This window comes from Choloepus didactylus, chromosome 21, assembly GCF_015220235.1.
Source record: "Choloepus didactylus isolate mChoDid1 chromosome 21, mChoDid1.pri, whole genome shotgun sequence".
In the NCBI taxonomy this organism is placed as follows: domain Eukaryota; kingdom Metazoa; phylum Chordata; class Mammalia; order Pilosa; family Megalonychidae; genus Choloepus; species Choloepus didactylus.
In genome coordinates, this window is record NC_051327.1 from 21,278,602 (window position 1) to 21,291,796 (window position 13,195).

Genomic DNA, 13,195 nt, shown 5'->3' on the forward strand with positions numbered 1-13,195 from the left:
GGGGTACATCCAATGCTGCAGCAGGGAGCGTAATTAGGAGCAAGAGAGACGCACCGAAGATCTGGGGCAGGGACAAGCTGCGGTCTTTTCCTAGGAGACCTCTGCGTAGGGCCCTGGCCGTGCCCCCGGGAAATTGAATCCAGAGCTCGCTCTCTCATCTCCGTGTGTCTGCATCATAAATCCAGGGCAGCTGGCAGCTTTTCAAGGGAGAACAGAGCTACACTCCAAGGGCATCTGAGAGTAAACCGGCCAACCTCTGTTTACAATGCCTGCGGAGGGCCGGGCTCAGGTGTGCCCGATTTGGTCCCCACCCAATGATAACCTTCATTTACAAGCCTTGCACGTTGTTCGTTTTAAAGTGCACGCGGATCGCCAGGAAAGGAGAGGCTCCATTACACACCCGAGAGCCCGAACGCTGGAATGATCCTGAAGGCTAGGGCGACCTTAAATCTCTAGGTCTGCAAGGGGAAGCTCTGACTTTCGAGCACTTTCCTTTCCTGGTCTCTTTCCCGAGCGCACGTGCCAAGAGGACCCTGTCCCCACCCCCCACTTTGCCACCGGGATTTGCAGAATGGAGCCTTCGTGCGTCTCAGACCCCACATCCGTCCCCAGGCTGCTGAGGCGGGCAGGGACCCCCTTCTCCGCCCGGTCGTCCCCGGGTCTGGGGCGCCGCAGACTCGCGGGACGCAGCAGGAGCTCCAGGCGCCGGGGCGGCGGCGCCCACGCGGACCTGGCTACCGGCTCGGGCGGGCTCCCGGGGGCGGGGCCGCGCCGACTGTGGCCCCGCCCACCGCACCGGGGGCGGGGCCTGGGCGTCACGTGACGGCGGCGGCGGCGGCGGGCGGCGCCGAGCGCGAGCGCCCCGCCCGGCCGGAGGAGGCCCCGGGCCGCGACCCCCGCCAGCCGCCCGCGCGCGCTCCGGACCGGCGGCGCCCCCCGCCCGCTGCCCCCCGCCCGCCGGCCCCGGGACCCTCGAGATGGACGAGGACGGCGGCGGCGAGGGCGGCGGCGGTGAGTGTCGGAGGTGTGGCCCGCCCGGCCGGCAGCCTGGGGCTGAGGGTCGGGGTCGGGCCCGGCGGGAGGGGTCGGGGGCGCCGGGGTCCGGGGCCCGGGCCGGCCTGCGGAGACAGCGCCGGGGGCAGCGCGGGGCCGGCTGCAGAGCGCCCGAGGCCCGCGGGGCCCGGAGCCCGAGGCGGGGGGTGGGGGGCCCGGGGAGGGGCCGGCCGGGGTCGCCGCGGAGCCCGAGCGAGGGTCCCGGTGCGGGGCCGCCCGGAGGCTCGGGCCGGGGCTGCGGGGTCGCTGTGCTGGGGCGGGGGACCCCCGGCGCCGACCTTCCCGCACCCCCCCGCCGACGGCGTCCACGCCCTCCCGAGCCCCCCCGCGTGGGGACGAGCCCTTTCTGCGCCGTTTGCAGGAGGCAGGAGGGCGCCGAGTCCCCGGGGACGGGGGAAGGGAAAGTTCTGAGTTGGGGACCCTCCAGGGTAAAAGAGGGGAAGGGGCGAGAGGATTGAAAAGAAATGACAGTTTTCTGGGCTTGGGTCAAAAAAGCGGTCGCTGGAATTGCATGAACGAGGAGGGGGCAGCGAGGGGACAGGTTTGGGCTCGCGGCTGGCGAAACAGTGATCGGTGCAGAGCGGGCGGAAAAGAAGTCGCTGGGGCTCGGGGTGGGGGCCGCGGCGGGCAGCGGAGGGGGGACCCGAACCGTGTTCGGCGGCCCCGGCGTGGAGGGGAGCGTCCCCCGAAGCGGGTCGGGTCAGGTGGGCGGCGCGGCCAGGTGGTCTGCGTCTGAGGCTCGCCGGCCTCCTGCTGGAAGGTTCGCATGTGTTTGAAATTATCTCGGTGGAATGCAAACTACCGTCGTGTCGTGGCATTTTTAAAACAAAATAACGTGGCTGCGTATGGGGTGGGTTCTTTTGGAAAGCAAAGGGTTAAAGTTCCTTTTATTTTATTTTATTTTATTTTATTTTATTATTATTATTATTACTTTTTTTACCCCAACACCCGGAGTTGAGATCCTCTATACTTTTGCTAAAGAGCTTTTTTAAAGAATTTGCTGACAGACCGAATTTATCAGCATCCCCTGTAATAAGGGAGCGTTTTGAAAAATCCTCATTACACGCTGCTCAGCAGTTGCTGGTAGGAATCGGCAGCATCGCATGCTTCGGGGTGAAGTGGAAATCAATGTACCTGCTAGGCTGAAGTGCTCCAGGGAGGGAATTGTTTTTGCTGAAAGAGGCTGTGTGGCAGTGATGGTGGGAAGTTGGCACGAGTCGTGGCATTTGGAGAGTTCAGCTCTCATAGTTGAAGCGACGGACGGCACTGTGACACCAAGTGGGTGTGTTGTTTATGAAAGAAAGTGTTGTGGAGAGAAGGAGCCCAGCTGCAAAGCCTCCTACAGCCAGGCTGTCTGTCTGAAGACAGGATCCTAAGTGATGGGTTCCCTGTCAATGCCATCTTCTGCCCGTCACAATTTGAGTAACCTGGCAGGCAGAGCAGTTTTGCCCTTTCAGAAAGTAGACAAACAGCTGTACTATTTAAACCTGTGAGTGGAGGAGGCTGGTGATTTTATTTGGAAGGTGCCTTGGACTCTGTGTCAGAGCAGTTTACAGATCTTGAATATTATAACAAAAGGTGATATTAAATATCAAGAGTCTTAAAACTTTCTTTGGGCTATTAATATCTCTTCTGGGAATTTATCACAAGGAAATAATCTTGAAATAAAAAAAAAAAAAACTCACACATGAAGATGGGCATCACCGTATTGAATGCTGTAATAAGTTGGAAACTGCAGTGCTCACCAGCAGGGAAATGGGGAGGTGAATTTGGGATGTTTATTGCAGGAAATATTTTACAACCATTAAAAACAAAGTTGTTTTATCTGTCGTGGTCTAAACAATGTAAAAACTGGTGATACTATGCGTGGTTCTTTTCTGAGTTTTTATATTTTCCAGGTTTCTGAAATAAGCATGTGTTATTTTCAAATTAAAAAAAAAAGTCATAAAAAATACCCTGCACTGGGAAAGACATGATTGTTTTTAATATATCATTTAATTCACTTCACCAGGATATTCAGCTGTATTTACTGATTGTCTACTCAAATGCCAGGCACCATGTTAGGTGCTGGAACTTTTAAGTTTTATTGATTTGGCTTATTAAAAATTTTTCTCCCTTGTAGGGTGGAGACCCTTAAAAAATGTTTGGTAATCTTAGAATAAATACTTATTTTTGAATTAAGTGGAAGTGTTTTTCAGAGTTTTGAAATAAGAATCATTATATATTGATTGTATAAATTTGTGCTTCAGATTTAACTCTTGATTGTTGGAGGTTTCAACATTAACACATCTCTTTACAGTTGATAATTGGTAATGCTATTTATCTTTTTTGAAAAGTTTGCTTTAAAATTCATGTTTTTTAAATTAAGTTCAACCCTTTGGAAGATAATTTCAGTTACCAGTCAACTGCCAGACAATTGTAATTGTAAAAGATAATGTTTTAGGGTCACTAAGTTTATTTTTCAGAAATTTAAACCCTTCAGAGAACTCCTATGCCAGCTAAGTCCCAAAACCCAGAGGCAGTAGCCTCTTCAAGAACATCAACTAGATGTGTCCCCTTTGCTCATAAAGTCGACACCCCTTTTCAACATGAACAGGTTAGGGTGGTCACTGCCTAGACTTCCCTGAAGATCAGGTAAGTGATTAAACTAGAGGGAGGGGTAGCAACAGACAAGATAGAATTGAACAAGGATTACGAATACTGAATCTCTATATAATTTTCTTTTTCATAGTTGCTAGGGAATTAGAATAGTTAGAAGGAAAGAATTGAAATGGTGGAACTGTAACCCCTAGCATCCTTTGAAATTTGTTCTATAGCTACTTGTTAACTTGTAATTTGAAAGCTGTCACCTTTTTGTATATATGTTATATCTCACAATAAAGAAATAACAGACTATGGTACTGTAACTCATAACAACTTTGGAAATTTCCTATATAACTACTTGTTAAATCATGCTTTGAAAGGTATTATCTTTTTGTATATATTTTATATTTCACAATAAGGAAATAACTGAAACTGTGGAACTGTAACCCATAATATTCTTTGAAATGTGCTCTCTAACTACTTGTTAGATTGCGCTTGGAAAGTTATCACGTCTATGTATGTATGTTATATTCTACAATAAAAGATATGATTAAAAAAGATAACATTTAGAAAGAAGTGTATAGGGGAATTAGTTTCAACTTGTTTAAAAGATAATCTAGTCAAGCAGTAGTTGTGGCAGAGGCCAAAGACATTTAAAAGGTCATCTTTGCTAATGTGTTGGTCAGATGAAAAGATACCAGAAATTGATCCCTATTTGCTGTTTTTGTAATTTAATTTTAGTCCAGGATGTATTTTCTTATATGTTCTTTCAGTGCAAGATAAGGAGAGAGAATGGAGATAAGAATGGTTGGAAGGCAGTTAGAAGGAGGAACAAGTCGGGGGCACGAGATTACAAGAACACATTGTTATTTATAACGGGTGCAGAGTGTTGTTAAGGCATTTTTAATTCCTTTGGGACTCTGGCCTTTCAGTTTGAATAGAACAGTTCTTGAGCTGTGCCCCTGCTAGGAAGGTGACTGGCTAGCTTGGCGCGATGCCACCACCTTAATGACCAGTTTGGGAATCTGTCTGCTTGAGGTTCCTAATGGACCATCCCCCGCAGATGATGAAAACTTTTGCCACCACCCCCACCCTCCATTAATGTAGATAAGGGTCGAGTTTGTGCTTCATGTGGAAGGATACTCAGCTTCCCTCCTTATGAGATAAATATAAATTAAAACTACCTTGAGTTCCGCCTCTCACCTGTCAAACGATAGCCCCCCCCAGTTTGCAAACAGCCTGTCGTCGAGGCGGGCTCGCTGCGGGTGGCACTGTCAGTTCGTTTTAGCTTTCGTGGAAGCAGCACCAGCCTCTGTCCTGCTGGCCTTTAGGTCCAGTGCCTGCCCAGCAAGGGGGTGGCTGCATTTCCCAGGCCTGGGCTGGCTTCGGGCTGAGTCTGGCTGGTGGGAGCCCCTCTGAGAGGTCACGTGGCAGGAGGAAGGGAGAAGAGGGGTGATTTCATCTTCTCTCCTTCTGCCTCAGCATCTCTGCCCCCAGCTCTTGCCATCAGGCCTCCTCTGCTGCCATTGCTGCTCAGTGACCCTGACTCCCCAACCCTGGAAATACCTCCTCCCCCTGGCTGTCCACCTTAGAGGTGGTGGCAGTTTCTTGCTATTGCGAATTGCTGGGTTGTCTCACCATTTCCTCTTTGACTTCTCAGCTTTTCCATTACTGATGTTACCAATTCCTTGTTTTGAATTTCTTCAATGTCAGGTACTCAGAGTGACTTCTCTTTCTCTGGGTGGCTCCTGACAGTTATTGGGGACACAGGGCAGTATCTTTTAAAATTACAAGTGCATAAATCCTTTGGCCCAGCAACACCCGTTCTAGGAATTTAGCCTGCAGCTGTATACGTACACGTGTGAGATAATATATGAACAGGTTTATTCACTGCATTGCTTGTAATAGTAAAGGATGGGAAATAACCTGAGTGTCCATCAGTAGGATACCCGTCAAATAAATCATAAAATATCCAGATGGTGAATGAAGTGTGAAGTTGTAGAAAGAAATGAGTGCGCTCCTTGTGAATTGATAGGAAAGATCTCCAGAATATTTCATTAAATTACAAATGCAAAATGTAGGAAAATTCATATAGTACACTACCATTTCTGTTTTTTTCTTTTTGAAAAAATGCAAGTGCTCACACATGCATGGAATTTCTCTGGAAGGTTCAACAAGGGAAAGCCTCTTTGAGGAAATGCTCTTTCAGGTGCAACCTGAGGGCGGGGTCTTGCTAACTGAGCACCCTAAGAGCCACGCAGAAGGAAAGGCACTGAGCTGGGAAAGAGCTGTGTCGACAGAATTGAAAGAAGCTTTGTGGCTTGAACAGAGTGTGGGGGAATTTGGCATGAAGTGAGGTTGCCTGATAGCAGGGGCCAGCTATCAGACATTTTCAGTAGGTAAGGAGTTCAGATTTTATTCTAAGTGCATGAGGCCATCGCAGGATTTTAAACAGGGAAGTGACGTTTGATTTACATTTTGAGAATTTTGGCTAATATTTATATCATGCTTTCTAGGCGCCAGGTTCTCTCCTACGTGCTTTATGTAACTTATGCTTCACAGTAACCCTACATAGGTACTTAGTTCTATCATCACCATTTACAGATGGGGAAACGGAGGTGTAGGGAAGGTAAGGAACTCGCCCTAATTACGCAGCTGCCAAGTGGTGGAGCTGAGACCTCCAGAATCCTGTTTCTTAACATTAGCCTACCCTGCCTTTTTAAGAGTGTGTTCTCGGCTACTGTGTGGAGAATGGGTTGGAGGGGGGAAGAGAGAAAATGGGGACACCAGTGAGGAAGCTGTGGCAATGGGTCAGGAGAGAGTTAAGGGGGGGTGTGGAGGATTAGGGTGGGAGGGTGAAAATGGAGGGAAGGATTATATAATGACGCAAACACACATACATAGCAGGTGGATATGAAAACATACAGAAACGTACAGAAAATAATGAGGCAAGCACTTATGTTCCCATTACTCAGAATTAATGGCTCATTTTAATGTCTTCACAATTGTTTTAGATTTTTCTTATTAAAGCAATACAGTTAAGACTTCTCCGTCTTAGTATATAGCAGCTTCATTCTTCCATTTTAGTATATAGCAGCTTCATTCTTCCATTTCTTCAGGAAGAAATTTGTGTGGCATCCTTCCTTCTTTTGCACTAACCTCTGTAATGGGTTGAGTAATGTCCCCCCTAATTCATGACTGCCTGGAACCTTGGAACGTGGCCTTACTTGCAGATGGAGCCTTTGCAGAGGTGGGTAGTTAAGATGCGGTGGTCCTGGATCCGGGTGGGCTCGGAAGCGGGGGGCTGGCGTCGTGAAGGCGAGTGGGACGCGCAGATGGGGGGCGGGCGCCCCCAGGGCCGGGAGAGGCGGGGAAGGGGCCGCCGGAGCCCGGGGGGTGGACTGCGCCTCCGCAGCCGGAGACTGAGTCCCTGCTCGCCAGGGCGCCCTGGCGGTGCCCCTGCTCGCGGCCCCGTCTACACCGCGGCGGGCACTCCTTTAGATCAGACCTGCGGTCCCTCTCCGACTGCGCGTCGGGATCCGCTTCAGGGCCGACCGCCGACCCTGCGAGCAGGTGTCCGGAAGGCGGCGGCGGATGCGGTGGGCCCCGTGGGCCTCGGGCGGTCTCTGCACAAACCCTTTTTTTTTCCTTTATTTTTTATTTTTTATTTTTAGCAACCTTTTAAAAATATAAGAAGCAGCCTTACCTGGTGTTGCTCACGCCCCGTCCCTCTTCTCCCTGGTTCTCTCCCGCCGCGCGGTCTCCTTGCTGCTCCCGGACCCTGCCTGGCCGCTCCTGCCTCTGCCTCCCTTAGGTCCCCGCCTGCCCCGCGCCCGGCTCCCGGCCAGTGTCCGCTCGGACGGGGGCTTCCCTGACCAACGTGTCCGACGTGGCACCCCACTGCCTTCCTCCCCACTGCCTTCCCCCCACTGCCTTCCTCCTCCCACTGCCTCCCCCCCACACTGCCTTCCCCCCCCACTGCCTTCCCCCCACTGCCTCCCCCCCCACTGCCTTCCCGCCCACTGCCTTCCTCCCCCCACTGCCTTCCTCCCCCCACTGCCTCCCCCCCACTGCCTTCCTCCCCCCACTGCCTCCCCCCCCCCCACTGCCTTCCCCCCACTGTCTCCCCCCACTGCCTTCCTCCCCCCACTGCCTCCCCCCCACTAGCCTTCTCCCCTCACTGCCTTCCTCCCTCCCCCCCCACTGCCTTCCCCCCCACTGCCTTCCCCCAACTCTGCCTCCCCCACACTGCTTCCCTCCCCCACTGCCTTCTCCCCCCAGTCGTGCCTCCCCCCCACTGCCTTCCTCCCCCCACTGCCTTGCCTCCCCCCAATGCCTTCCCCCGCGCACTGGCTCCTCCCGCCCACTGCCTTCCTCCCCCCCTGCCTTCCTCCCCCCACTGCCTTCCTCCCCCCACTGCCTCCCCCCCCCCACTGCCTCCCCCCCCACTGCCTTCCCCCCCCCACTGCCTTCCCCCCCCCCACTGCCTTCCCCCCCCTGCCTCCCCCCCACTGCCACCCCCCCACTGCCTTCCCCCCCCACTGCCTTCCTCCCCCCACTGCCTCCCCCCCACTGCCTTCCCGCCCACTGCCTTCCTCCCCCCACTGCCTTCCTCCCCCCACTGCCTTCCTCCCCCCACTGCCTCCCCCCCACTGCCTTCCTCCCCCACTGCCTTCCTCCCCCCACTGCCTTCCTCCCCCCACTGCCTTCCTCCCCCCACTGCCTTCCCCCCCCACTGCCTTCCTCCCCCCACTGCCTTCCCCCCCACTGCCTTCCTCCCCCCACTGCCTTCCCCCCCACTGCCCGTCCTTTCCTCCCACTGCCCTCCTCCCCCCACTGTCCGTCCTTTCCCCCCCACTGCCTGTTCTTCCCCCCACTGCCCTCCTCCCTCCGCTGCCTGTTCTTTCCCCCCATTGCCCATCCTGTCCACTCATTTCCCCCTTCCCCCCCCATCCCCATGCCAGTTTGGATGTGTTATGCCCCCCACAAAAAGCCATGACCTTTAATCCAGTCTTGTGGGATATTGGGATTAGGTTGTTTCCATGGAGATGTGACTCACCCAACTGTAGGTGAAACTTTAGATTAGATTATTTTCATGGAGGTGTGGTCCCACCCATTCATCATGGGTCTTGGTTAGTTTACTGGAGCCCTTTAAAAACGCTGGCACAGTCTTTGTTGCTCAGATGTGGCCCTCTCTCTCTCTCTCTAACTGAGTCACCTTGGCAGGTGATCTCGCTGCCCTCCCTCCTATGTGGGACCTGACTCCCAGGGGTGTAAATCTCCTTGGCAACACAGGATATGACTCCTGGGGATGAATCTGGACCCAGAATTGCAGGATTGAGAACATCTTATTGACCAAAAGGGGAATGCAAAATGAAACAAAATAAAGTTTCACTGGCTGAGAGATTTGAAATGGAGTCGAGAGGTCTCTCTGGTGGACATTCTTATGCAGTATATGGGTAACATTTTTTAGGTTTTAATGTATTGGGATAGCTAGAATAAATTCCTGAAACTACCAAACTCAACCCAGTAGCCTTGACTCTTGAAGACGATTGTGTAACAAGGTAGCTTGCAATGGATAACAGTGGGATTGTGAAAACCTTGTGGATCACATTCCCTTTATCCAGTGCATGGATGGATGAGTAGAAAAATGGGGACAAAAACTAAGTGAAAAATAGGGTGGGATGGAGGGGATGATTTGGGTGTTCTTTTTTTTAAATTTTTACTTTTTATTCTGATTCTGATGTAAGGAAAAGGTTCAAAAATAGATTGGGGTGATGAATGCACAACTGTAAGATGGTTCTGTGAACAGTTGATTGTACACCATGGATGATTATGTGGTATGTGAATATATCTCAATAAAACTGAATTAATACAACAACAACAACAACAAAAACGCTGGCAAAGGCCCAGAGGCTTGCTGGCTTAGCTCAGAGATGCTTGGAGTTGTGGACCCCCAACACTGGCTGACGCTTAGACATTTTGGAGAACGCCATTTTGAAACACAACCTGGGAGCAAGCAGACGCCAGCCATGTGCCTTCCCAGCTAACAGAGGTTTTCCGGACACCAATGTCTATCCTTTAGTGAAGGTACCCGATTGTTGATGCCTTACCTTGGACACTTTATGGCCTTGGGACTGTAACTTTGCAACCAAATAAACCCCCTTTATAAAAGCCAGTCCATTTCTGGTTTTTTGCTTTCTGGCAGCATTAGGAAACGAGAACACCATCCTTCCCCCTTTCCCAGCTTTATTTTTCTTTTTAGCACTTATCTTCCCTGACCTTTTATGTTTGTCTGTCTCTTCTCTCTTAGAATGTAAGTACTACAAAAGCAGGACTATTGTCTGCATTTATGCACTGCCACATCTTCAAGGCCAAGAGCACTGCTTGGTACATAGTAAGTCTTTGGTAAATGTTAGTAAATAGTGAATAAAATTGAAGTCACTATCACTGAGCATTCTCTGGTCCTATTCCCATCCTTCCTTTTATATTTCCTGGGACAACCATTACAAGTTTGATGTGAGGCCCCTGTAGCATACAGTGTGTGTGTGTGTATATTTTTTTATTTTATTTAAGCAGTTTTAGTCACACACCCTACAATACATCCTTAGTGTACAAACAGTGGCTCTTGGTATCATCACACAGTTATACATTTGCCACCACATTCAATATGAAAATATTCTCATTTCTTCTTGGAAAAAAAAAATTCCTTACACCTTATATCCCCCGATTGAAGTTTAGCTTTGGTATAGTGCCTTTGTTACAGTTAATGAAAGAATATTACAGTACTACTGTTAACCATGTACCTTAGCTTGCATTAGTTTTTTTTCCCATATTCCACCCTATCATTAACTCCTTGTAAAAGTGATGTTTGTTTGTTCTGGTTCATGTAAGAACTTTCTTATATTTGTGCAGTTAACCACCATCATTGTGCACTCTAGGTTTCAGTATGTCATATAGTCCCAGGTTTTATCTAACTTTCCTTCTGGTGACATACACGACCCTAGCTTTCCTCCTTCAACCACACTCACACTCTGCTTCGTTAATTACACTTACAGTATTGTGCTACCATCGCACAGTATTGTGCTATCCATTTCTGAACCTTTACAGTCAACCATATTAAACATTTTGTCTTCTTAAGCATCAGTTGCCCAGTCGTTACCCTCTTTCTATTTCCTGATAATCTATGCTCTTGAATTTAACTCTCAAAGTTTGCTCATTTTAGTTAATTCATGTTAGTGAGACCATGCAATATTTGTCCGTTTGTTTCTGGCTTATTTCACTCAACATAATGTCCTCAAGGCCCATCCAGGTTGTTGCATGTGTCAGGACTTCATTCCTTCCTTTAGCCACACAATATTCCATTGTATGTATACACCATAGTTCACCCTTCTGCTCATCAGCCGCCTCCATCCATTGCAATCGTGGATAATGCCGCCATAAACATCGTTGTGCAAATGTCTATTCGTGTCCCTGAGTATATACCTAGTAACGGGATTGCCTGATCATCTGGCAGTTTTATACTTAGCTTCCCGAGGAACCGCTACACTGCCTTCCAGAGTGGCTGCACTCTTCTCCATTCCCACCAACAGTGAATAAGTGTACCTCTTTTGCCACATCATCTCCAGCACTTGCAGTTTTCTGTTTTGTTTTGTTTTGAAACAGTTTATTCACACAACTCTGGTATATTTTTAATACTTCAACAGCCTTATACGTGTGTCTGTATGTGAATGTCCATAAACAACATATAGGTCTTTTCTTGGTTTGTTTAAAAAAATTATAAAAATGTTATCCTACTGTATGTAATGGCTGCAGTCTTCATTTGAGATGATCCATATTAATACATAGACTGTTTATTTTTTAACTGCTACCACATTTTGTGTTGTTGGACTTTAATGTTGGTTTTACATGGTTGGAACTTCTTAAGCTTGTCTCTTTTGTAAATATGTGAGCATTTTTCTCTGGTGTCTCCCCAGAATTGAAATTGCAGCCTTTAGATGTGCTTTCAGCTTTGCTGGAGCCTGGAGATCGCATCCACGTTAGGTACTTCGGGGTAATGTTCATAATTCCCGGCATTCTCCGCATTCTATACTTGGCATTTGTGAGACTTTAGTGTTTGCCTATCTCATGAATAACAAAGGATGTATTGTTCTAATTTGCATTGTTTTACTAGTGGTGAAATGTATTTTTTTTCCAAACAAAAGGCCTCATATTTATTACTGAACCAACTTATTTATGCAGAAGCATAGAAACAAAGAAAAACCAGTTTTTTCCCCAATAGAATAAGTCCACCTATTCAGAAAGGGGAACTTTTTCAACTTGCAGGTGCTGGCGAACTTGGTGCAGAATCACCGTGTGCGCCATCACGGGCCGTTCCTTCCGGGCCCAGCTTGGTTCTTCTCTGGTGTCTCCTCTTGGAGTTGTACCTGATTCTATTGCCAGTTTTCATTCCGATCCACTGAGGAATGAGACGATTCTGTTTTTGTTTCTTGGCCAGGAATCGCTTGATTCTAAAAGTCCCGTGAGAAGACACGGCGAAGATGGCAGACGGAGAGAGAAGAGTGAAATGTATTTTGGAGAATCCCTTAGACCCACTGACAATTGAGGGGTTTGGAGGTGGAGGAAATGTAGGAATCACAGACGACTTTCTGGATTTCTGGCTGCATGACTGGGTGGGTGCTGCTGCTTCGTGAGAAGGGGTAATCTTGGGAGGCAGGGCCGGGAGAACACCATTCTCAGGGTTCATTGGTATTTGTGTTGAAAATGTCTTTCGTTGGTCTTCACTTTTTTGTGTGTGTGGACCCCTGTGCCAGGCAACTTGTGCAGCCTGAGGAGATTCCCCTGTGGAAGGAGGAGGGGCAGGCTTCAGCTGTTTCTGTAATGTTTTTAAATTTAATTTTTAAATTTTTTTTTATTAGAGAAGTTGTGGATTTACAGAACAATCATGCACAAAATACAGGATTCCCATACACCACCCCGCCGCCGACACCCTCCATTCTTATGGAACCATCTGTTACAATTGATGAGAGCAGATTTTATAATTGTACTGTCGTCTGCAGTCCATGGTTTAACTCAGGGTTCACTGCGTAGCGTAGTTCCATGGATTTTTAAAAATTTTTATTATCATAAATACAATGTAACATTTCCCCTTTTTATCATATTCAGATAACTATTTCAGTGCTGTTAATTGTGTTCACAATTTTTTGCTCCATCACCACCATCCATTAGCAAAACATTTCCTTCATTCCAAACAGGAACCCTGTACATTTTAAGTGTTAAAATTCCCTATCCCCACCCTGTCCCCTGGTAACCTGTATTCTACATTCTGACTCTGTGAGTTTGCTTATTCTAATTATGTTCTATCAGTGAGATCATACAATATTTGTCCTTTTGTGTCTGGCTTACTTCATTCAACATGGTTTCAGGGTTTATCCATGGTGTCGCATGAATCAGGACTTCATTTCTTTTTACAGCTGAATAATATTCCATTGCGTGTGTATATATATGTGTGTGTGTATATATATATATATACACATTTTGTTTATCTGTTCATTGATTG

General features: G+C 48.5%; 1 protein-coding gene across 6 annotated transcripts in view; it reads left to right on the plus strand.

The window, feature by feature from the left end:
- The first annotated feature begins 869 nt into the window (after window positions 1–869).
- Window positions 870–13,195, plus strand: part of CYTH3 (cytohesin 3) — a 104,116-nt gene continuing 91,790 nt past the window's right edge. For 2 of the 6 annotated variants that reach the window (XM_037815196.1, XM_037815197.1), the window contains exon 1: window positions 870–1,011. In XM_037815196.1, coding sequence (XP_037671124.1) covers window positions 978–1,011 — 34 coding nt within the window. In that variant the 5' untranslated portion in view covers window positions 870–977. Of the gene's footprint in view, window positions 1,012–11,047; window positions 12,309–13,195 lie in introns of those variants that run through there. The other 4 variants (XM_037815200.1, XM_037815198.1, XM_037815199.1 and 1 more) reach the window with 3 other exon arrangements.